This window comes from Xyrauchen texanus, chromosome 37 (genome assembly GCF_025860055.1).
Source record: "Xyrauchen texanus isolate HMW12.3.18 chromosome 37, RBS_HiC_50CHRs, whole genome shotgun sequence".
NCBI classification, from domain to species: Eukaryota; Metazoa; Chordata; class Actinopteri; order Cypriniformes; family Catostomidae; genus Xyrauchen; species Xyrauchen texanus.
Genome location: NC_068312.1, coordinates 28252249 through 28276536, shown reverse-complemented (window position 1 = coordinate 28276536; position 24288 = coordinate 28252249). Strand labels below are relative to the sequence as shown.

Genomic DNA, 24288 nt, shown 5'->3' with positions numbered 1-24288 from the left:
TCATTTATCCTACAGAGAACTGATCTTAGGCTGCATGCAAGGCACATTAAGGTTGCTGATTTGTGGTACCTGTGACTGTAAGCATAGCAGAGGTTTCAATTCCTTCAGCCTTGAAGCAGATGAGGCCCAAATCAGCAACTGTGACCCTCGTCAGTGTGAGAGTGTGCTTTTTCCCCTGTGTGGCAATTCGACACACAGGCTTGGATTTAAATGGGACTCCATCCCTGGTCCACTGACCCTGGATGAAAGCATGACTCAGGACCACCTGAAAGGTGCATACTTCTTTCTCACACACTGTCACATCCTCTAGCCCCTTCACCAATTGAATTCTATTCACTTCAAACAAAAATTAGATAATACATACATTTTACATTTGTTATAAGAATGGTCCTCATTTCAGTGATAAGATGATAATAATGTATGATGGTATGTTAAAATATAGTATACTGTAATTGAAAACATAAAAAATATGTCTTGAAATTTAGTCTGAAATTATTCTTACATGCCATGGTTTGGAACTTGTACACTCACAAGCCTTTAGGAATTTCCGGCATCTTCAGCATGGCTACTACAGTTGAACTACAAAGAGTGTCATATTACTCACTGACAGTATAAAGACTGATGAAGTATGCTGTGCTATGGACAGCTAGCAAGTCATGTGACATTTTACATGATCATAATTTATCGAAATTAAGAAAAGCTGTGTATCTAATTGTTTGTCTCTTTTATCTCTGTAATGCATAAACAGATAATATGTTACTCCTGAAAAAAATTTGAAAACTGACTGTGAGATACTCCCATGTGGGCCCTTCTGGTAATTAGATAATAAACTTGTGTGGACCAATATCTTTGCCACTCTGTTTAGCCAGCAAGTCTTGTCATTGTGTACAGATGCAGTGTTCAGAGGCAAAAACAGACATTAACACAGAGCAACTAAATTTCATACACTTCTCTCACATAAACACAGGTACTAGTGACACTCAAACGAGTCATGAGTGCTCAAATGAGAATGGTCTGAAGAGTATAATGCTTTGAAACATGAAACCATCCCTGCATCCTTGTGAAATTAAAAGTCTGAATGAGTAATGAATGTCATCTTTCTTTTTTGTATTCATCTTCAGATCATAGTCATAAAAAAAAAAAATCTCATTCAAGAAATTATAAAACTAGAGATGGAGAAATTATCTTTTGGGACAAGAAGTTAACTTTACATAAGATCTACAGTTACAATGTTGTTTACAAGTTTATTATCAAGGCTGCTAGATCACTGAAGACTATATATGCAACTATACACCTTTTATTTATATAACGACTATTGATAATAACAACAGATTGACAAATTTGTTGAAAGAAACTAATTACAGATGTTTACATCAATATGCATTTACTGTAGGTGTATTTACTTTTTACCAAAGTAAATTATGAGATCATTCATGAGAAAAAATTGACACTTACCAGACTTTGGGAGAATAAACAGATATGCTAATCTTCTGTTCCACTCACCGACACTTGAATTTGACAATTTCCTCAATTTAAAGTCCACAAAAGACACATCTTATCATAAGATACAATCCTATTTGAAGTTGGTGACAAAAATACCAGAAGATATGAAAGTTCACCCAAGCTCCTTTTTTCATGTAAATTCCTCTCCAAGATTAGCCACCAAACTTTGACTAACATGCTCAGGTCAGTGTGCTATCCCCGAGCCCCGTTTCACTTGGCAGAGAAGCAGCTGAAAGTGTTTTACTTTTTTTTCAGCTTTCCTGTTAATACCGAACAGCTGACATATCTCACTAGAGTCTTTTCCAAAATAGCTGTGCATCATTATACGTAAAGATAGTAACATCTTGGCTACATGGGGTAAGTCCTGCCTGCTACCATTGTTTTCATACACCAAGGATGACTGGTTTTCCTTTTTCAAAGCTTCATACTGTAATAATGCTTGAACAATTAGCCTAATTGAGTAAATAAGAAATGAACACAAAGGAATGTGACTACATTATTCTTCTCTGTGTTTAAATGCACAAAAATAACTCAAAAGCTATGCTACATAATACTCACTTATAATGTGAGGAACCGAGATGCTCCCTTTCAAGAAGGTAACTTCAAAGCAGTATAAGAAGCTTACATTATGGGAGCTGTATACAATAACGCTGTAGCACTAATGTGTAATGCCTGCTACCCCTTACAGGGTAGTCAAAAGTATTGCTGTAGCCACCCCTTCGTATTGAGAAATAGAAAGGAAAGTAGGAACAATAAACCATCAGCTTAATGCCAATAAAGAGATACTAGCCATGCTGGGTAGTGAAGCCATGTCTCAACATTTTGCGGTAAGTACGAAAGAGGAGAGCAGAGTGATCACCTGGCCAAGAGCTTTGGAACAATGACACTAAACAAAAGGCTAGTGAAATATTGCACACATGCTCTCAATCACACCAGTGGGAAAAGATAGACCAAGTTTTTGATCAAAAACCTATATTGATCTATTGGTCAATTTTGTTCAACTCTCTTCCTCTGTGAATTCGTTGGATGAGTGGGAAGATACAAGCAGATTATAAAACCTGGCAAAGGTGTTAGGTGAAGTTCAACCTGCAGCAGGACATTCTGTATGTCTTCTAGAGATGTGCCCTTTGCCCATGCCAAGGAGGAAGCCATACTCCTGGTAGAATGAGCTTTTATCACTGATCTATAATATAGTGTGTATACATATATATACACACACTGTGTAAGTGGTGTGTAGTGCATAAACCGGGTAACCCCTTCAATTCTAAACATGACTTGTGACTTACAAATGAGGATATACATATGTACATGAGTGGCTTTTATGCCCATGGGACATTGTCTACCTTGTGATTCATATTCAATAACATCCATGACCCAGTGGGAATTTCTTTGCTGGGAGATGGCCGAACCCTGTGAGGGGCCTCCACAGTGAACAAATAGTTGTTCCGATACCGAGAATTGACACGTTCTGTCAATGTATATATACGCGTATTACTGTCTCTATCCTCCTCATTCAACTCCAAAGGAGAAGGAGAGAACACTTTCAGGGTAACAACCTGAGCCCTAAAAGTGGTTGCATGCACTTGGCACCACTGTTTAGGTGGCTGAGGATGTGCATTGCACTCAGCAGACATGACTTGCTCCAGAGGAGAATTCAGCTCACCAAGTTCAACCTTGAGTGTGACCATACTCCTCCTTGCTGATTTATATACGCCACAACTGCAGTGTCACAAGTGTGTCACAACTGTGTCCTCACATCAGGACGTGAACTTTGACATCTGAATGAAAGGCTCTCAGAGCCAAGTTGTCTAAAAACAGTTTCAGGCAATTTATGTGCCGCACAGTTTGTGCACCTTTTCAGATACCAAATGCCAGACGTATTTTGCACAGGGATCCGCAGCCTGTGTTTGTTGCATCCCTAGTGGCAACTTTGTGTCTAACCTTCTTGACGAGTGTCACATCTTTCCAATAAACTCAGCTCTCCTTCACTAACTAGCATGGCTTAAACAGCATCGCATAGCTAGAAGGTGAAGGTGACCATGTCGCTATGAGTGATGAGGGACCCTTGGACTGAGCCAGCACTGGAAAGGTCTCATCCATAGCAAAGGCTAGCAGGGTGACAGTGGCTTCAGCAACCATCAAGCTATTCACTGGTATTGACGCAATGGCAGGGTTCTCTGTAATGGCAGCGTTTGTCGGTCAGATGCTGACATGGTTATCGAGTCGAGTTTTATTCCTAAGAAGGGAACTGGCCACTTACGTGCTCTTTGTCCAGATGTCATTGAGGCCCCAATGCGCTAGCAACAGGTCTCTGTGCTTGCAAGCTTGTACCTTCAATTGAGCTGTAAGCAACCAATCATTGAGGTAACATAATCGCCACTTGGCCTTTGCGGAAGGAGTGTCGCATTGACAATTTTGCACATGTGCAAAGGGCCAAGGACAACACAAAGTGTAGGACCTTGAACTGGAATGCAGTCCTTTGAATGCAAATACTCTGCAGCAAAGGCTATGTGCACTTCCCTTCTGTCACTCACTCAAAATGTGTCAAATGTAGTGACACAAGGGGTCTTTCTTGAGAGCCTCATGTACCTCTGAACTTGAGAAAAGGCCAATGAGAAATTGGCAGACAGAATTTACATGTCCTGCCCCCGGACATATGGGTTTAAAGGGAAGGGGCGTACGTCTGTCATTCAGATTTTTTCTTCGGAGCCGAGCAGTTGTGAAGCAGCAAGCTGAATCTCACTACTGTTCCACTCACCTCTATAAGCAGAGCATTGCTGTTGGATCTACGGCGCATTACCAGCGGCTTTCTCCCTCTCTGCATGCTGTGCAGTCCACGCCCCTGGGCACTTCGACAGCGCTTCTGTTAAAAGAGTGTATACCTCTAAAAGAGAAGTATTTTCCCTCTAAAAGCAATACACAGCAGGCATTGAACCTCCTTTTCAGGACGCGTCTTATTAAAGATGCCCTTCCACCCCTGTGTAGTTCCTGGATGCAGTCGATATCTCTCCAAGTCTGACGGTCATAGATGCTGCCTCGTGTGCCTGTGTAGCGATCACACCGAGGCAGCGTTTGTGGATGGTACATGTACTCACTGCGAGAATATTACCATGGCAATTTTGCGCTCACGTCTTTCATTTCTCAAAGTGAATGCCACTTCAGCCACCCCCAGCATCGCTCCTTCTTCCCACGGGATTGAGGATGCCCCGGCTGGCGATGGAGGCGATTTGAGAATGGCAGAGAGCTTGATTTCACCGGGTACGTCCCTACGAACCACCCGCCCCTCGGCACGCTCGCTTCCATCGGCTCGCTTGTGGGGAGGACGGAGGGTTCCCTCTAGGACGTGAAAGCTGAGACGGAATACCCAGGCAGTCAGATTTTTTCTTTTGCCGCACCCCCTTCGGGCCGCAGTACCCACACTGTCAATAAAAGAGCAATTTCCTCACTCCCTGGGTCATCTAGCTGGTGCGTGCCAGTCTCACGGGACCCCTTGTGTCACTACATTCGACACAATGTTGAGTGAGTGACAGAAGGGGAATGTCATGGTTACTGTTGTAACCTCCATTCCCTGGTGGAGGGAACGAGACGTTGTGTCCCCCTTGCCTCAACACTAGACATACCACTGTAAAAGGCTGTACCTTATTCTCGGCTCCTCAATGCAAAAACCTGACTAAAAGATGCACGCCCGCTTCCCTTTATACCTGTATGTCCGGGGGCAGGACATGCAAATTCTGTCTGCCAATATCTCATTGGCCTTTTCTCAAGTTTAGAGGTATGCGAGGCTCTCAAGAAAGACCCCTTGTGTCACTACAATCAACACAAAATCTCGTTCCCTCCATCAGGGAACGGTGGTTACAACAATAACCATGATGATTTGCATCTACAAATTGCTCGACACAAACCAGTCCAGTGGATGGAAATGAGACATCATTTTTGTAACTTGAAAGGAGACTTATAAGTGTCCAATTCAAGTGCCTCAAATTTAGTATGGGCCACAGCCCAGAATCCTACTAGGTGACCAGACAATTAGTGGCTGTAGAAACTGTTCTGTTCCTCGCACACAGTACTTCTTCTATGACATCTTTGGTGAGGAGGTATTGTTCCTCTGAGTATAAAATCGGCACGTCCTGCACCGTAGGGTGGAGGAAAAAATGCCATTGAGGTTAGTCTATTGCCTTTTCGAACCAAACCGACTGTGCTCAGTGATGATGGGTGGCGGCTGAGCATCACCCACCTTTGGAGGCAGTCAATCAATGAACCAAGTCGGCTAATTTGGATTTTTGTTCACATTTGTGAACACGTTTGTGCCTTGCGAAGCTATCTGTCAGTCATTCTGGGGCATAGCAGACTTCTTGCATTGTGCCAACAGCAAAGTCACGATATAGTGTTCTCGTTCCCGGCATACAACTGCTGGGAAAGCAAGAGGTTTGCCTTAAAATCTCTGTGCTGTGATATGGCATCAACATAGTAAAAACATGACCTGTGTCATGCTAAAAACTAATTCTTCACTCACAACCAAAGGAAACCGAGATGGCTGGTAGGTGACACCTTAAATCTCTATGTTGCAACATGGCCATCTTCTTGCTTGGTGTCAACAACAGTAAAAACTGGACTAACCATCCTGTGTTACTGTGGAAATGTCACAGTCTTGTTCCTGGCTCACAAGGCTGGAAAAACGATAAGTGAATTTCAGACAATTTTAATCAGGGGTGTCATTCCACTGTTACCAGGCCGCCCATAGATCTGCCAATTTCCTGTACAGAGATCTTGGTGACCAGAGTGCCAATTCATGGCATGGCATTTTTGAGGTGGCTGCAGAGACCTACATTTTCACTGAATAGGTAGAATGTCAAGTTATAACGTGCAACTCTGGAAATGGCTGAACACCTTTTGCCCTTTTCAATATATACCAATGTATACCTTTTTCAAAAAGCTATTTACAATGAACTCTGTTTTGTATTTGCCCTGTTTTCCGGGTTGTTTAGCAGTTTTTTCAGTGTTTTGCGCAGGAATGCTTGATTTTCTAGATGACATTTTAAGCCTTTAAGAACATAAACTTTTAAAAACACATCTCGAGACCCCTGCGATTTCACTGATTAATTTTGTGCTGACAAGACATTATCCACAGTAGCATAGCTTCCTTAGTTCATGTATCATATTTGTCAAAGAGTTGCCAAGATAACTTAACTGGAAAGGTCACAGGAGATTAAAGGATCCTAATTATCATAAATCTGTAAATTCACTTATTAGATCATTCTGAATGCCAACGGGTCTGTGCAATCTCTTTGAAAAAAGGCATTGGGACTCTCATATGACTAGACACACGATTCCTGTTGACACCCCAAGCCATAATAAAGTAGTGATGACCTGTATATGCATATCCTCAACTGACAATTCAGTAATAGAGATTTATAACATAGTCAAGATCTGATTTCATTTTTAATTAGAAGACATACTCCACCAACTGTTCTACCATTTAATTTGATGCTCAGATCTATGTGTGAGAAAGCCAGAGAAACAATGATAATCTCTGCATAATTTGAACATTACTGATGTGTTCTCGAGGGCAGTATGTTCTAATTCATCTTAATGGATATTGCTTAGTTAAAACTTTAATGTTTCCTATTTAACCTGTTTCGACTTGGAGGTCTGTTGCTTTAAGCAGATACAAAGTTTGTGTAAAACTAGTCCACTACTGCATGGAAGAAAACTTAGCTCAAACTAGCAGGGACGCAATGTCACTGAAGGTCCAAAGATGTCATATAAATAGCAAATTGTTAAGGAACAAGGGTCATGTGAGGAAGTGTTAGGTGAAATTAGAACTTGACAAAACAGCTGAACATTGTACTTAAGCTCGCCGGTCCTCGTTTGGAGCTCATCTCTGCAAGTTTCACATTTCCTTTGGTTCTATCTCTCTCCACTCTGTGTCACATTGTTGCTCAAGCATCATCCCACACCATTATATTGCTTTACACTACATTATAATTCTTAACGAGCAGTTCAATTTGATCACATTTAAATTAATATAAAAAATTTACCTGTAGATTTGATCAATTGCTTAGACACTTGTTTCACTTGTCAAGGGTGTTTTACAAACATGCTATAATAAATATATAAAAGCAATTTAATTTAGTTAAAATTCTGTTCATAGTACCCATGACGCTGTTGGCACATGAGTGTAACTAGAGGAAGAGAGAACCGCATGACCTTCAGGACATCAAATCAACAAAGGTTGATGCTGCTTTGCACCTTGTCCCTACTTTGCATCAAAACCACAAGAAAAATGAGGACAACTTCAATTTAAACTTTCAGAAGTCAGGGTCCACCTCTTTTTTCAAATTTGCATGAGACTGACATGTTTACCAGCTCAGAGTTGCCTCGCTTTGACATTTGTTGATCTGAGATAATCTCTTAAACCCTAGTCTGGGGGCTGTCTCATTTTCAGCCCGGACCAATCACAGCTCCACATGTCTAACTGGGGCAACAAAATCCCCCTCTCCCATTAGTAGTCCTTGACACATCTGAAGCACTATCTTTTCACATCTATGTATGGACCCCAGCAACCCACAGCAGACCCAAGGAGGAATTCTTGTGCAAGGAAGGTTCACTAATGGATTTTATTTTAACACAGGACAGAGGACCAATTTGGACAAAAATCTGCATACTATCATAAGATAATTATAGCCAATTACAAGGGAATGAAACATAAGCAAACAAATACATTTATTGTTAAAGACAGGGAAATGTACAATTGTGGTTGGTCATGTTAATACTTATATTACTACTTTTTTCCTTTCTTCTGGCCACCTTTGCCTCCCTTTTTTGGGGCCTCTTCATCTCCTTCTTTCCCTGAGGCAGCTTTAACTCTCTTCTTTCCAAGGGGAGTCTTGGCATACCAGTTCTGTGGGAAAACAATTAGTTTTATAAGAAAGATACAGAGAAAACTGGCATTGTTTTTTCATCATGAAGGTTTTTCTTTCCCCAGTAAATTGAGAGACAATCCCCCCAAAATGTCATATCTCATTGGAAAGTTAGCTAGCAGCTGCTATGTGCAATCAGAAACCATGCTATCATAAAAATTTGATAGATATTTGTTTACTTTTAGGGCTTCTTCCTCTTCCTGAAACACAGGATCAATCCTAGCAAGTGGAGACACAAACTCTGAGGCAGTTAGTGGTCGTTTAGCAAGCTGCTGAATGCGCCGTACAGTCAAGATCCTATGCACAACCTGTACCATGTGGCCCTGTGTGTACCCATCAGAGATCTTTGCCAAAGAGCTGAGATCCAGATGACTGGTCACTTCTCCTCCATTCTTTTTTATCAGTTCTTTCCACATTACTGTGAAAATATGCAGATTGGAAACATTGTGATTCATTTGTTTTTACATCAAATTAACTTATTTTTTCCAAGTTCACTATTTAAATGCTGTGTTACAATTACAGAACCTTCCATGTCATAATGTATGAAAACATACCACTTTATGATACTGTATGCCATTTGCTGACATTAAAATAAACAGTAGCTCACCATATCTGGATGCATAGTCTGGTCGAGGTATGAGGATGATCTTAGTGTAGAATTTGCACAAGGATTTTAGGTCTGCACTGTGTGGATCACTTGTAGTTCCCACTATTAGAACACAATCTTCCCCTCTGATGGACTTGAGGATCTTGGGCAAATCCTTCTTCAGACGCTTGGGATCTAACTGTGGATTGAACAGAATTAAACCCTTGAAAATAGTTAATTACATGTCATTTAAACTACAAGACAGGTCAAATTAAAGTCACTCTTACCTCCTTCTCATCTTTTGGTACTTTTTTGTAAAACATCTTTTCAGCCTCTCCAATCCATACTACAGATGGCTGCATCAGTCGGGCTACCTGCATAGAATACAGAGTACTTAAAAATACCAATACTTAGCATGCCAATATCACATTTTTAGGTCAATTCCAAAGTGCCTATATGTAAAATTCTACCTTAAACACCATATGTAGCATCATCTGCAGTCCACTCTTGCCAGGGTATTTTCCAGCCACAGTTAAAGGTGAAAGGTCAAACAGGTTGGCTCCAGTCTCCTGGCAGATGGCATGGACCAACATTTTTTTGCCCACTCCTGATGGCCCCACTAGCAGGATAGCCTTGACTGGGGGAGCCTTTTCATGAACTGCCTGGGAACCTATAAGACAGAGAAATGACGTTGTTTATGTTGAAGTATAATTATTTAACTCGCATTTCTGAAATTTTAGAAGTACTCTACCTAATGGTAAGATGGCATAGAGGGCTACAACTTGTCGAACATCAGATAAAGATGGCATAGGCTCAATGTCGGACTGTCGTAGAGTTGTGCCGAGGTAGCTATAGTCCCCTTTAAAAAAAAATATTTTTTTCAAGAAATATAGAGATAAAAATATCTCAGCTTTTCTCCCCAATTTGGAATGCCCAGTTCCCAATGCGCTCTAAGTCCTTGTGGTGGCATAGTGACTCAATTTAATCCAGGTGGTGGAGGACGAATCTCAGTTGCCCCATGTCCGAGACTGTCAACCCGCGCATCTTATCATGTGGCTAGTTGAGCGTGTTACCACGGAGACACAGTGCATGTGGAGGCTTCACACTATTCTCCGCGGCATCCACGCACAACTCGCCATGTGCCCCACCGAGCGCGAGAACCACATTATGGCGACCAAGAGGAGGTTACCCCATGTGACTCTACTCTCACTAACAACCGGGCCAATTTGGTTGATTAGGAGACCTGGCTGGAGTCACTCAGCATGCCCTGATTCGAACTTGCGACTCCAGGGGTGGTAGTCAGCGTCTTTACTCGCTGAGCTACCAAGACCCCCAGAAATATTGAATATTAAAACAGAATGTAAATACCTAGATAATCTTTTAGTTTAACATTATCTGCCTTTTTCAGCAATTCCTGTTCAACCAGCTCTTCAAACAGTGACTCGATAGTCCTACAAAAAAAACAAAAAAACAGAGCATTTAACTGTGGATAACCTAAAAGCGTTAGTTCACCCAGAAATAAAAATAATTTGTCTCACCCTCATGTTGTTCCAAACCCAGATTACTTTCTTTCTTTCAAGGAACACAAAAGGAGATGTTAAGCAGAATGTTAGCCTCAGTCACTATTCACTTTTATTATATGAGAAAAAGATACAGTGCAAGTCTAAAGCAACTGAGGCTGCCAGTTCTTATAACATTCTGCCTTTTAAAGTAATGTGGATTTGAAGGGTGAGTAAATTATGACATCATTTTCATTTCTGGTTGAACTATCTCTTTAAAAAACAAACTCTCAATCTTCAAAAGAAACTTGGGGGGGACCTATCCGCTGTAAGATCTTTGTCCTTCTTCTTTTTCTTCCCACTTTTAGATGCCTTCTTTTTCTATGAAAAGTAAATTTGTAAATAAGACACAAATACAATTCTCTGTAGGCAAAATTGTTTGCAGTTTTTTTTCATTTGCATGTGTAATGAAAGACATACAATCAATAAAATCTTTGACATTATCCAAAAAATTCAATATGTCAAGAAATCATTGACTGTACTTTTGCGGCACCCTTGGCCTTTCCGCTTTTTTCCTTATCCACAGCCAGTTTCCAATTAGCCAGCTCCTGTCTCATCAACTCATCCACCTGAACAAGCAAGAAAAATGGACGTGTCTCTCAAAACTAGGATTAACATTAATACAATTGAAAAGAATTGTCAGGGACATGTGGCTTTAACTAAATGTTTGATCTCAGGGAAATTATTTAACTGTGTGTTTGATCTCAGGAAAAGCTTCAGAAAAAAAGAATCAGCAAGTGTAAAAGCAGCACATATGGACAGAACTGGTTTACAGCAGTAACCTTCTGAAAGGGTCAAAGAACATCCTAAACATACACAAATCTGATTATCCCTGAACTGTCATAACACATTTTACAAGTCACAAATATTCATGCAAGCATAGTGGATGAGCAAAAAGACTTTCATTGAACCACCAGTCACCTGTTTCCTTATTTCCACTTCAATCTCATTTCTTTTCTCCTCCTTTATCAGCTCCATCTCATGTCTTTGACTAAAATTCTTGGACTCGTTTCTGTTTTGCCAAACCTCTGCAGACCAGATAATATAAGATAGTCACACTCCCTCTCTTGCCATTGATATGTTTTATTTTAACACCATAATTGTTTAATTCTGTAGTTTGTCCTTGCCAGAAAATGTTTTGTGTCCTGCCTCAAGATCTTTCAAGTAGGCAGATGGTAGCATCTTCAGTCCAGGTTCTTCCTCCTGTGACATAAATCTCAATTGAAAACAGTAGAGAAAATACTGAGCTTGGTTCCCATATTAAGTGGCCATTATATGGAGTTCTTTCCTATTCACTATTTAGTTATCCATTGTGTGGTTTTAAATTATGCACATATCAGGTCCTATCTTCATATCCTACCTCCTCTATGTTTTTTCCTTTGTCCTTCTTTCCTTTTTCTGTAGTCTCCTCCTTTCCTTTCTGTTTCTTGTTGCCATCTACCTCCTCCTTTGCTGCCAGCTCCTCTGCCAGCTTCAGAGAAAGACATATTTTACACAAAAGATTATGTAAAAAGAGTAGCACACTTGGAAAACTTGTTTCATTCCATCTTTATTTAATCAGTTAAGCAGAAGCAAAATGGAATATATTGACAATGAAAATCTAAAACATACTGTATGTACTGTAATTGGGTCATTTTTTAGGAAATTGTGCCATTTGTGCTGAACATTTTAATTTGAAAATGTTACTGCTGAACCTTCCTCAAGCCTGGATACTGTCCTAAGAGGATGTTTGGGCAACTAAGTTGTTTGATATTCCAATGAAAAATAAACAAAAATAAAATGTATTTTCCATTCAACAGTGAATAGAGTTAAATCTAGCAAATGATGTCACTAAGTTCAGAATGCTGTCAATTAAATTGGTTGTGGCACACACATTTCACACAAAAATATCATAATTTGACAATTTCACCAGAATGACCCAAATCCCCTGAGCCCTTTCTAGAAATTAAATAGGTTTGTTGTTTAAAATGTACATACTGTGCCTAGGTTGTACTAAATATGTTTACCTGCTCAGGTGTTTTATCAGCAAATATAAGAGCTGAACCTCCATCCTCCTCTTCTGGGTAGTCAGGAAATGAACCTGTTGCATCACTTTTCAAAAGTACTCATGTTACTTATATGTTAAAGGGAAAATTTAAATTCTTTCATCATTTACTCACCCTCATGCCAACCAAGATGTGTTTGATTTTCTTTCATCTGCTGAACACAAATTAATTTATTTAGAAAAATATTTCAGCTCTGTAGGTACAAAAATGCAAGTCATATAAAGGCAGCACAAAAGTAATCCATAAGACTCCAGTGGTTAAATCTATATCTTCAGAAGCAATATGATAGATGTGGGTGAGAAACAGGTAAGTTTTTAAAGGGGTCATGAAATGCTCTTTTTTAAAGTTTTAATATCTTCCCTGATGTTCACTGATAATGTTAGTGAAAGTTTTTTATTATTATTAAAAGAGTCATAATATAGTAATATATCATATTTTCCATCCTGTTTCTGGCCCTCAGTCTAAACATTCAGTTCCCCGTCTGTTGCTCACTTCGACATTGTGTCGAATGAAGGGAAACTAGGGGACTTTTTTGAAGGCCTCGGTTACCTCTAAACTTTTGAAAAGGCCAATGAGAAATTGGCAGACAGAAATTGCATGTCCCTCCCCCAGACATATGGGTATAAAAAGAGGGAATATATGCCTGTCCATTCAGATTTCTTCTTCGGAGCCGAACGGTTGTGCAATCAGCGAGCTGAAGTCACATACTGTTCGACTCACCTCTATAGAACGTATGCTGTTGGATCTACGGCGCATATCAGCGGCTTTCTCCTTCTCTGCACAGCAGTGCAGCTTTGCCCCTGGGCGCTTCGACAGCGCTTGTAAAAGAGAGTATTTTCTGTAAATACTTTATTTTCTCTAAAAGAGCAAATACACAGCTGGCGTTGAACGTCCTTTTTTATAAAGATGCCCTTCCGCCTCATGTGTAAGGGCAGCAATCACACCGAGGCAGCATTTGTGGATGGCTCATGTTCTCACTGCGAGAACCTTACCATGGCAATGTTGCGTTCGCGGCTGTCCTTCTTGAGGAGGAACGCCACTCCAGTCCCCAACCCCCTCCAGGTACTCCCTAGTGGAGGCTCTCCTTGGGACAGACACGCTGGCACACAGCTGGCCCCGCAAGTACGCATTTCCCCCAGTGAGCCTACTTGCACGGGTGCTGTGCAAGGTCAAGGAGGGTGGCCCCCTACTGGCCCACACAGATCCACACAGTTCTCAGATCTCATGCTCCTCCCAACGGCCCTTCCTTGGCGAATTCCCCTGAGGAAGGACCTTCTTTCTCAGGGACGGGGCACCCTCTGGCATCCCAGACCTCTGGAACTTCTCAATCTGAAGACCCACAGAGATGTGCAGTCGGGTCAGTGCTCTAATTTTTGCAGGAGAGGATGAGGGGAGGCTGTCCCCCTCCACTTTAAAGGTTTATGTAGCCGCCATATCGGCTCACTACAACGCAGTTGATGGTAAGTATCTAGGGAAGCACAATCTGATTATCAGGTTCATTAGAGGCACCTGGAGGTTGAACCTTCCCAGGCCATGCCCGTTCCCCTCATGGGATCTCTCCATGGTCTTTCCAGGCCTTCAGAGACCCCCCTTCGAACCACTAGAATCAGTCGAGCTCAGAGCCCTCTCCTTGAAGACAGCCCTCCTGATCGCGCTCGCTTCCATCAAGAGGGCTGGGGACCTGCAAGCATTCTCTGTCAGCGACACCTACCTGGAGTTCGGTCCAGCAGACACCCATGTCATCCTAAGACCGCGACTGGGCTACGTGCCCAAGGTTCCTATGACCCCCTTCAGGGACAAAGTAGTGTACACTCAGCGGAGAGTGAAGGCTCCACCCCAAGGCGGTCCAGCTGATTTGGGATTGGTTCGGCAAAGCACAGATAGACATGTTCGCTTCCCAAGAGACCTCCCATTGCCCGCTCTGGTACTCCCTAGTGCAGGCTCCCCTTGGGACAAACACGCTTTCATTGCGTACCAATGTGGACCGCATGCAGAGCTTTAGATGTTCTGAGCAGCTCTTTGTCTGCTTTGGTTGACAGTGGAAACAGAGGCTTTCCTACTGGGTTGTTGATGCCATCGTATTGGCCTATCACACCCAGGCCGTGCTTGCCCCCTTGCAGGTTTGAGCTCACTTGACAAGAAGTGTGGCATCCTCGTGGGCACTGGCCAATGGCACCTCCATAGCAGACATATGCAGAGCAGCGTGCTGGACAACACCCAATACCTTTACGAGATATTACAATCTCAGTGTAGAGTCGGTCTCGTCCTGTGTTCTCTCAGGTCCGATCCCATAGAACTCGGGAATGCGGGATGTCTGACCGGGTGTTCCGCTTGCACATAGCGCCTTTCCCCTCTACTGAGGTGATCACGTGCACTCTTTCCCCCAGGAGAGTCCACTAGATTCACGCTCCCTGGATGTTCTTTCTCCCTAGCCCTGTGGTCCGTGAATTCAGCGGAGGAATTCCCCGACCCGACCACTACGGGTACTAAAATTACTCTGTACTGGAATAGGTGCCCCACAGGATCGGCACTAGTCTGGATTAATCCACCTGTGTGTATTTTCCACGGTACGGTCCACCTACAGGCAGACCCACGTCTCCCCACTGCCCCCCAGTCGCCGTGTTTGTAGCAACTCCTCCCTCACAGCAGGTAGGATCTACCACCGCGCCATTCCCACATGTGGCCTGAAAACCCATTTGACGTATTTTTGCCACTCTTTACCTCCCCCTAGCCTGGGCAGGTGGTGGTCTCCACGGGGTCTTTTCCCCCTGAGAATAGGAGTTGGAAACGCCTTCCTCGATGCATGTGATAGCATTAAAATGGCCCCAGCCACTTTAACTCGTGAGAAACATAGAGAGAGAAAAGGCGTGGCTGGCGTGGCCTGCTCCCATGCTTGACACGTCGCTTTGTTCCCCTATTTGGGGTGCCGGGAACCTAAAAACTTTATGATGATTTTATGGGGCATTGGGGAAGGGTACGTGCATTCAGACGCAGCCTGTTGTTTTGGCACGCAACTGCCTCCCCCTGGCCACGACGCTGAACAGAGCCACTGCTATGGTATACTATGATGCATGATTCCCTCCTTTTATACCCGTATGTCCGGGGGAGGGACATGCAAATTCTATCTGCCAATTTTTCATTGGCCTTTTCTCAAGTTCAGAGGTAACCGAGGCCTTCAAAGAAGTCCCCTAGTGTCACTTCATTCGACACAACATCTCGTTCCCTCCATCAGGGAATGGCGGTTACAACAGTAAAAATAGTCAAAGATGTCTGTGTAGTCTATGTTTATATACAAAAATTATTCAAAATAATCCAGATGGGACCCATTTGGTGTTTAGAAATAGTTAGACCACACTAGGCCACACTGTTTGCCCTGCTCTCTCTCTCTCTGTGTGTTTTCGAACTAAGCCCCAGGGCCAGTGGGTGGGGCCAAGGGTGCGATGATGTGAAGTAGGCATTGATGTTGATGCTGTAAAGGCAGTTATGAATTAATGAGTACTCTTTGTGACCTCACAATATTATGGAAGTAGAGAATGAGGCTAATGGGCGTGACGAATTCGGCGGCAAACGCTTCATCCCCGCCAGTGAGACGCACCTATAGCCGACAGCTTGGGGACGGCGCCAAAACGAAGCCGTGCGGACATTTTTTGCTATCTGGGTTGACAGCTTGGTTTCAATAAATGCTTTTATTGCATTTGGGATTGAGTTTTGAGTTGGTTTTTATAGTAGAAAGACCTCTTATATGTCGAAAGATCAAGTAAAATTTGTCCTCATGACATGACTGCTTTAAGTCCTTTTTTACTAGAAATTCCCTGCCCAGTAGGGGGCGGTATGCATGAAGAATGCGAATCACCAAAAACACAAGGAGAAGAATGTGAAAGTGATCTATTTCTCACCCACACCTATCATATCGCTTCTGAAGATTATTTATTTAAAGATTGATTTAACCACTCGAGACTTAAAGATTACTTTTATGCAGACTTATGTATTTTTTTGGAGCTTAAAAATTTGGCACCCATTCACTTGCATTGAATGGACCAAAAGAGCTTAAGAATTCTTAAAATTCTTCATTTGAGTTCAGCAAATAAAAGAAAATCATGCACATCTGGGATTGCATAAGGGTGTGTAAATGATGAGAGAATTTTCATTTTGGGGTGAACTATTGCTTTAAAGGGAAACATTATGCTCTTAGACAAGATTGGTAAAACAGAGTGGTAAGACTAATTTCGTGGTAACCCATGTTTGTGTTAAACGACTGACTAATTGAGAGCCTCACCGACACTCTATGAACCACTGTCGGATCTGATCTTTCATGGCCTCCTTCATTTCAGGGCCCTCCACTTCCCTGAGCTGAAATACAACAGAGCCGATGGACTTCAGATAGTCATCCTCATGCTCGCCTTGTCTGGTCCGCTTGCTGGTCTCATTGTTCTGGACTACCAACTCAGATGGGGATGGATAGGACAGTTTTGGATCCATGGCCTAACAATGGCCAAGCCAGAGAATAAAAATGGAGACAGTATGTCAAAAACCAGACAAATGGATCATCTGAATCCAATGTTCAGATGAATCCAGTGTCCTGTCTATCCCACAAAGGTGCCTTCACATGATTGTTTTTTACAATAAGCATTGTAGTCGTTAAATTCTCTTGGTTATCTCTAAACCTGACATGAATTACTTTTAGATCATTTAGACATGATGTTATGGTGCTTTGCAAGGCAGTCTGTCTAAAACCAGCTTTCTTAAAATGTGCCTTCGTGCAAAAACCACCAGCTAGGTCATTGACTGTCTAGGCAGCGAGGCATCACAGTAGATGCCTTTGGTTTCAGACAAAGCCAGTATTAAAGTTCCACCTACTGTTGCAGACATGGTAGTGGCATATTCAACCTGAGGTCAAGCTGCAGAAGCATAGTGAATATCACAAAATCTTTACAGTTTACTTACAAATATCAATACAGAGCACATAATTCTGAAGATATGCTTTGTATGTAATAAATACAATAGTACATGTCATGAATTAAGTAAAAATATAATTCATTGTACCATTCCAAGAAATATCATTTCCTCCTCACGCAACCTTTTTGTAATTTTCCTTTGAGTGAAGCCTCTCCAGACCTAAATAGAGATTTTGATTAGTTTAAGAATTGTTTTGTTTGAACTAATATAATTTCAACATATTAGTATAAGCATATTGTACCTTCTGGATACAAACTGCAGCCTGGTCAGTGGTAACTGCCTCTTCTTCCTTAGCTTTCTTCTGTCTCTCTGAATCTTTATGGATCTCTTTCATGAACTTGGCCCTTAGTCGACCTTGCCGTGCTCTTTCTGCCACCTGGATGATTTTAATGGCTCTCTCCAGTGTCAGCTTACGCTCTACAGGAGGCTTGAAGAGGCAAGACAGTAGTCTGAAACTATCCAGTGACTGTTGTTTATGACAAACTACATGTGAAAAACAAAGATATTTAACTCACTTCTGGTTTTTCTATTGCCTCCATTTGGGTTAATACAGTTGTAAACATTCGTTCTCTGTCCTGAAGCACTTTGTTCCGCTCACAAATGAAATACCTGGGGATTGGAATCTCAAGGTCCTCCTTAGGCAAAGAACAAGGATAGAGAGTATGAGATATATATTTTTTAAAAGGTTAAATTAAGACAACTGTCAATACATTGTTAAAGGTATAGTTCACCAATAAATAACAATACTCTCATCATTTCCTCATCCGCCATACCAGATGTGTATGACTTTTTTTCTTATGCAGAGCACAAACAAAGGTTTTTTGAAGAATATCTCAGCTCTGTTGGTCCTCACAATGCAAGTGAATGGTGGCCTGAACTATATATACATATATATATATATATATATATATATATATATATATATATATACACTTTCACTTCCACATTCTTCTTCTTTTGTTTTTTGGTGACTGGCATTCTTTGTGCACATCAACACATACTGTTCGGGTGAGTCAAAGGTGAATATTTATAGTAAAAAAGGACTTAAATATTGATCCGTTTCTCACCCACACCTATCATATATCTTCTGAAGACATGGATTTAACCACTGCAGTCATATGGACTACTTTTATGCTACCTTTATGTACTTTTTGGAACTTCAGAGTTCTGGCCACCATTCACTTGTGTTGGATGGACCAACCAAGCTGAGATATTCTTCTAAAAATCTTTATTAGGCCTCTTCTAGCTTAATTCGTATTCTACAGAAGAAAGAATGTCATACACATCCGGGATGGCAGTAAATGATTTTTAAAATTTTGGGGTGAACAATGCCTTTAAATTCCACTAGACCACAAGGGATGACCTATACAAACTCACAGGAGATAATTTCAGGTCTTGGATTACGTCATCCATATAGTGGTACTCTGAAAATTCCTTTTCCACCATTTCATTCTTTAGCTCCAGAACACGGCCCATCACACCATCCAGCACCTGTCGAATTACACGCCTCTTCTGGGGGTGAACACTTTGGTCATAGGCCTCTTCTAGCTGCCTGAAAATCTGAACATAGCAGACGTAGAGGGTGGCTAGTCTTTGGAAGAACACCACTCGGTCTCTCTCAGGCTTGAGTGGTTCCGCAGGGAGTTCTTGTTCTAGCAAGCAGCTAAGCTCCTCGTGCGCATCACACCAGAGGTTATTGTATGTGCTGTTGAAGACAAACTGTGTTTTACTCATTGCATTAAAACAAACAAGCTAAAGAATTTACAATGAATTAAAAACAATGTTGTAACATTAAAGGGGATTTTAAATGAGAGGGATAGTTCACCAATAAATGACAATTTTTATTATGCAGCAGCACGTCTGGTCTTTTATGAACCTAAGAGAGCACATGTTACACCACTCTTTGTCTCTCTCCACTGGCTGCCGGTTCATGCACGTACTAAATTCAAGGCCCTGATGCTGGCATACAAAACAGTCACTGGGTCTGCTCCAGCATAGGCCTACCTAAAAACATTTATGCAGAGCTACGTTCCCACCAGAAGCCTGAGGTCGGCTAAGGAACGTCGCCTTGTCGTACCAAAACAAAGAGGCATCAAAACACTTTCCCGGACTTTCAGTTTCATCCTACCACGGTGGTGGAATGACCTTTCCAACTCAATCTGGGAAGCTAACTCACTCTCTATCTTCAAAAAACGGCTAAAAACACATCTTTTCCAAAAGCACTTAACCGGTCACTAAAAAAAAAAAAAAAAAAAAAAAATGATTTACATTTCTTGTTGCACTTAAATCTGTTTTGTATACTATTCTGATGATAGTGAAACTTTGTAGTATGGCACTTTTCGTACCACTGTCTCCTTAAGATGATTCGCTTATGTTTTCCTCTTTTGTAAGTCGCTTTGGATAAAAAGCATCTGCCAAATGAATAAATGTAAATGTAAATTACACTCCACTTTCATGTTCCAACCCCATATGGATTTCTTTCTTCCATGGAACACAAAATAATAAAATGTTAAACAGAACATTAGTCCTAGTCACTATTCACTTTTATAGCATCATAAAATCACATTCATCTTTCAATGAAAGTGTATGTGACTGAGGTCTAATGAGGTCTGAGGCTGTCAGTCCATCAGCCTAACATCTCATTTTGTGTTCCACAGAGGGGGTGTTTTTGAGTGATAGATAATTTAGAGAATGATTGCATGTTTTAATTATATTCAGAAGCACCAAACATTAAATACTGAGTATTAAACCATAGCAAGTTTGTGACTATTCAAAGTTATAATATTTTACATCTATCGAGATAATATTTTCTAGCATTCACACCTGTGAGCAAAGTTAATGTGACATTGGGTTATAGCCTACAAACCTGTGAGACATCGTTTTAAAAATTCGCTAAACTGCAGGAATTATAGCATGTTCTCTTGACGTCTCTCACAGAATCTGTAGCTGTAGCTGTAGATCTATCACGTCAATGCTCCTGGCATAAAGACGAGTTATATAAATTGATAGAACAAAACTTTCTGCTTCCGAAAGCAAAACATAAAAAGATAGCGATGTGAATCTTCAGCTAAATAAATGTTTAAAGCAGCAGTCGTTTACATTGCTGATTGACTTCGCCGAAACGTGTTGTCAACTTGGTTGCTAAGGTAACGTAAACACGGAACGGAAGCTCAAATATCGAATACAAATTAGACACTTTAACAGTTAATTTATGACATTCGCTAGAAAAATTTTACTTGCGGAAGTTTTCAAAGATTTCTTTTAAAAAAGTATGCTGAGTCATATTTAAATAGCCTACTAATAAAAACTCCAAACATCCAATTGCAACTAATACTACACAACTAATAATGTGTTGTTTTATTTGTAGTAGTAGTAGTAGTAGTAGTTGTAATAATAATAATAATAATCCTTTGTATTGTTGTGATAATAAATGACACTTTGTTGCCAGGACGGTAAAGACCAATCGATTCCACTAGGCATCTAATACATATAGCCTACACATAATTTAATTTAAGAACATTTCTTCATTTAAACAACAAAGTTTAAAAAGACTTTAAACTAAATGTTAAACTATTTCAATAAAACTGTACATGCATAAGTAGACGTGGAAAGTAAGAGGGTGTGAGCGGATATTTTGCATGTAGTCCAAGAACACACCACGTGATGTCGCCAAATACCAACAATGTTACTTTACTCCCGTGAATAACGTCAGAAGAGAGTTCACATGGTGGTAAGTAGGCTAAAAAATTCAAATAATTATAGCAAGTCTTAGGTATTGGGTTAGAGGTGATATATAACGGAACAAATCACTTACTCGTTGTATGTTTGTGCTGAGATTATAAGATTTGCAAAGAGCAAAATGCAGCATTCCATTGTCAGATGCAAAGAGCAAATGGTGCATGAAGTTAAATGGTTAAGTAGCTTAAGTTAACCCTTATGCACTGTTTATCATTAAATCATGTTCCATTTGTTCCTGGTCAAAAGTGACTGGAAACAATAAACGTGTTATTCTTTTAATTGTTATGAACGAAATGTAACAACTCTAAATCAAATAATGTAAAATCACTGAAGTTGTGCATTTTGGGTGTTTTTTTACCCACATTTTTTGACAAATTAAAAAATATATATATTCTGTTTTATAGTCTGACCAGTTCAGACAGTGTGTGTGTGTGTGTGTGTGTGTGTGTGTGTGTGTGTGTGTGTGTGTGTGTGTGTGTGTGTGTGCGTGCGTGTGTCTGTGTTTGTGTTTTGCACTCTTGATGTTTGGTACTCTCACCCCTTCATGTCTGTGTGTGTTTTTTCGGCATTGTGGCTGTTTTTTTTAGATTTTATATAATAAATAATTAAAAGAAACCTGCCATTTTTAGTGTTTCCCATTCATTTCCTATGGTGGTCACTTCTGACCAGGAATAGTACAAATGTAACTTTGTTTTTCTACCACTTGACTGAATCAACTCCAATTTCTTTGTATGTGTTCAGATATCAAATGGATAAGATAAAGATAAAGGAAACCAGTTTTATTGAAGAAACAAAATTGATTACGGTCAAAAATGACCGAACAGTGTATGAGGGTTAAAATACATACACATATATATATATATATATATATATATATATATATATATATATATATATTGGGGAAATAAATGATTAACTATTTTAAGATTCTTATAGTAGCCTGTTGTCCTTAACAATTCATGTATGTAGGCTACTGTTACCCAAAAGCTTCAAGTAGAACTAAAATGTTATATTTTCAACAGAGTTCTCATCTCAATGAAGTATTCTGTTTTTCTGTTCCTAATGTCAGTATGAACTAGCCTGGAAGGAAAATGTTGTTCTTCACATTGGCTACAAATGTGACATCCCTGTAAAAGCAACAAAAGCAACTTTGAGTGAAACTACTTTGAAATACTTTTAAATTAATCCTAATAAATATTAAAGTTATCCACAAATAGAAAACATTCCTTTAAACATTAGTTGCCATTTGGTAATGTTTTATATATATATATATATATATATATATATATATATATATATATATATATATATATATATATATATATGTATGTATGTATGTATGTATGTATGCATAAAAACAATCAGAATTGATTGTGTAATGAATATTCCAGGTTACAGTGAGACACCTACAATGGAAGTGAATGGGGCAGATTTTGAAAGGTTTAAAGGCAGAAATGTGAACGTTTTGCGTTTTGGCCATTCACTTCCATTGAAAGAGATTTAATATTTTTCTTTTTCTTTTTTTTTTTTTTAAGAAAATGAATATTAATTTAATATTAATCATCATTCCCAATCAAGCCGCTGATATATAGGCTACCTATTTGTTATAAGATCATCTAAGAACACTGGAATTTATGTGTTAAGCGTGTAAGACTAGCAGAGAGCCAAGTGCAAACTTGAATTGGGAGGTGGAAACAAGCAGAGCTTACCAGGATTGCGCGCTTAGGGCAGTCACAAGACCCGACCATCCATGAACAAAAACATCCAGACGTTATTTTTATAGCTTAGCTACATTTATGCAAGTGCATTTCTATCGCGATTGAGTATATAGGTATCTGAAGTTGCCCGTCATTTCCTTTGAGGGACAAATGGTGCAATGGATATCTCCAGGAACATTTACGCATCCGAATCTCTGCAAGATTTGATCCTTTTAAACATGCCGAGAGAAGAGTTTTGAGGCACACTTTTTAGTTATCTTTTAACTTATCTGTGATGACTTTGAAACGAAAGGAGGGGCGACTGTCAAATGAACTGACCACGAGTTGAAAAAGGAAAAAAAAACTCAGGGAAAGATGTCTACATTGCTTGCCACCCACCCGAAATCGATTGAATTAAGAAGCGTCGCACTTGACGTATAAAAACAAGACGCATGTTCTCAAGAAAGAGGCGAGACATCTTTCTTTCACGCGTGACATCAGGAATTGTTGGAAGATATATTTTTCTCTGACAACTTTGCGTCCACAGCATTTAAGGTAGAAGCACTCACCAATACATAATCACGTAAGTTGCTACTTTCTATTTGCCCAAGTTAAAGGAGTATAGGCTATTAATATACATACTACATTATCAAGTTTAAGTGGTATTTTTAACCATGTAGAATGAATATGTTTAAATAGTTGTATTGATTTAGGTCATTGCGTGTCCTGTTCATTTAAGTGCTGTTCCATTACACTGAAAAACACTTTTTAACCCAAAATGTGCTTCATGTGGGGAATATCTACATTCATTGAGTAATATTACTGAATCAACTTAAATATATTGGGTTACACCAACATATCTCATAGTTAGGTCAGATAGAACTTTTAGTATGAAGTTTTTACCACTGTTTTTTGCTTGTTTTGATCTTTTATCAGGCTGGAAAGCCATGCGGGCTGAGAAGAGATGGCACATATTATTGAGTATGATCATTTTGCTCATCACCTCCAGCCAGTGCATGGACAGCAAGGAGGTAAAGCAGAAGGAAAGAGAAACTCTGCTTAATCTAATCTTGCAAGTGATCGGGGACAACCAGCGGGACAAGCCTGCATCCAGACGCATTACCAGTGGCCTCTACTCTGCATCTCAAGATGTGAAGTTTTCTTCGCGTGAAAAGACTGCACATTTGTCCAAGGCGGACAGCCGCAGACCAATAGGTAAGCTGATTTGAGATCGGGTGATGATACAAATGTAATCCTTGGCATTAACGCCTTTCTGTTGGTGGG

At 40.3% G+C, this 24288-nt stretch overlaps 3 protein-coding genes across 6 annotated transcripts in view; 1 reads left to right on the top strand and 2 right to left on the bottom strand.

Moving 5' to 3' along the window:
* obscna (obscurin, cytoskeletal calmodulin and titin-interacting RhoGEF a) overlaps positions 1-3191 on the bottom strand; it is a 62628-nt gene extending 59437 nt beyond the window's left edge. Inside the window, exons 1-2 of the mRNA XM_052108202.1 lie at positions 2990-3191; positions 70-336 (exon numbers count right to left, since the gene is read on the bottom strand). Coding sequence (XP_051964162.1) covers positions 70-336; positions 2990-3191 — 469 coding nt within the window. The remainder of the gene's footprint in view (positions 1-69; positions 337-2989) is intronic.
* Positions 3192-8134: 4943 nt separating this feature from the next.
* Positions 8135-23521, bottom strand: zgc:153738 (uncharacterized protein LOC558115 homolog). Of its 2 annotated transcripts, none has more exons than XM_052109459.1 (19): positions 23017-23521; positions 18947-19274; positions 18085-18204; positions 17811-17996; positions 17657-17728; positions 16890-17095; positions 12575-12659; positions 11929-12039; positions 11696-11771; positions 11490-11596; positions 11051-11137; positions 10828-10889; positions 10378-10460; positions 9761-9868; positions 9480-9679; positions 9297-9383; positions 9031-9208; positions 8603-8841; positions 8135-8404 (listed from the first exon to the last, which is right to left on the bottom strand). In XM_052109459.1, the coding sequence occupies exons 2-19, from the start codon at positions 19043-19045 to the stop codon at positions 8285-8287; spliced, it is 2226 nt and encodes a 741-aa protein (XP_051965419.1). In that variant the 5' UTR covers positions 19046-19274; positions 23017-23521; the 3' UTR covers positions 8135-8284. The 2 variants fall into 2 exon arrangements, with proteins under 2 accessions (XP_051965419.1, XP_051965417.1); XM_052109457.1 differs by lacking the exon at positions 23017-23521 and adding an exon at positions 20436-20679.
* Positions 23442-24288, top strand: part of alkal1 (ALK and LTK ligand 1) — a 14291-nt gene continuing 13444 nt past the window's right edge. For 2 of the 3 annotated variants that reach the window (XM_052109462.1, XM_052109460.1), the window contains exons 1-2: positions 23458-23587; positions 23941-24219. In XM_052109462.1, the coding sequence (XP_051965422.1) occupies positions 23952-24219 (268 nt within the window). In that variant the 5' untranslated portion in view covers positions 23458-23587; positions 23941-23951. Of the gene's footprint in view, positions 23588-23940; positions 24220-24288 lie in introns of all 3 variants that reach the window. The other variant, XM_052109461.1, reaches the window with a different exon arrangement.

What these genes read in the sequence shown, in the direction of transcription:
- zgc:153738 (XM_052109457.1), bottom strand. An exon ending in AAGTGGAAATAAGGAAACAG is followed by an intron (nt 11,138 to 11,489) that starts GTGACTGGTGGT and finishes TTGCTTGTTCAG; the next exon opens with GTGGATGAGTTGATGAGACA. An exon ending in AGACTATGCATCCAGATATG is followed by an intron (nt 8,842 to 9,030) that starts GTGAGCTACTGT and finishes ATATTTTCACAG; the next exon opens with TAATGTGGAAAGAACTGATA.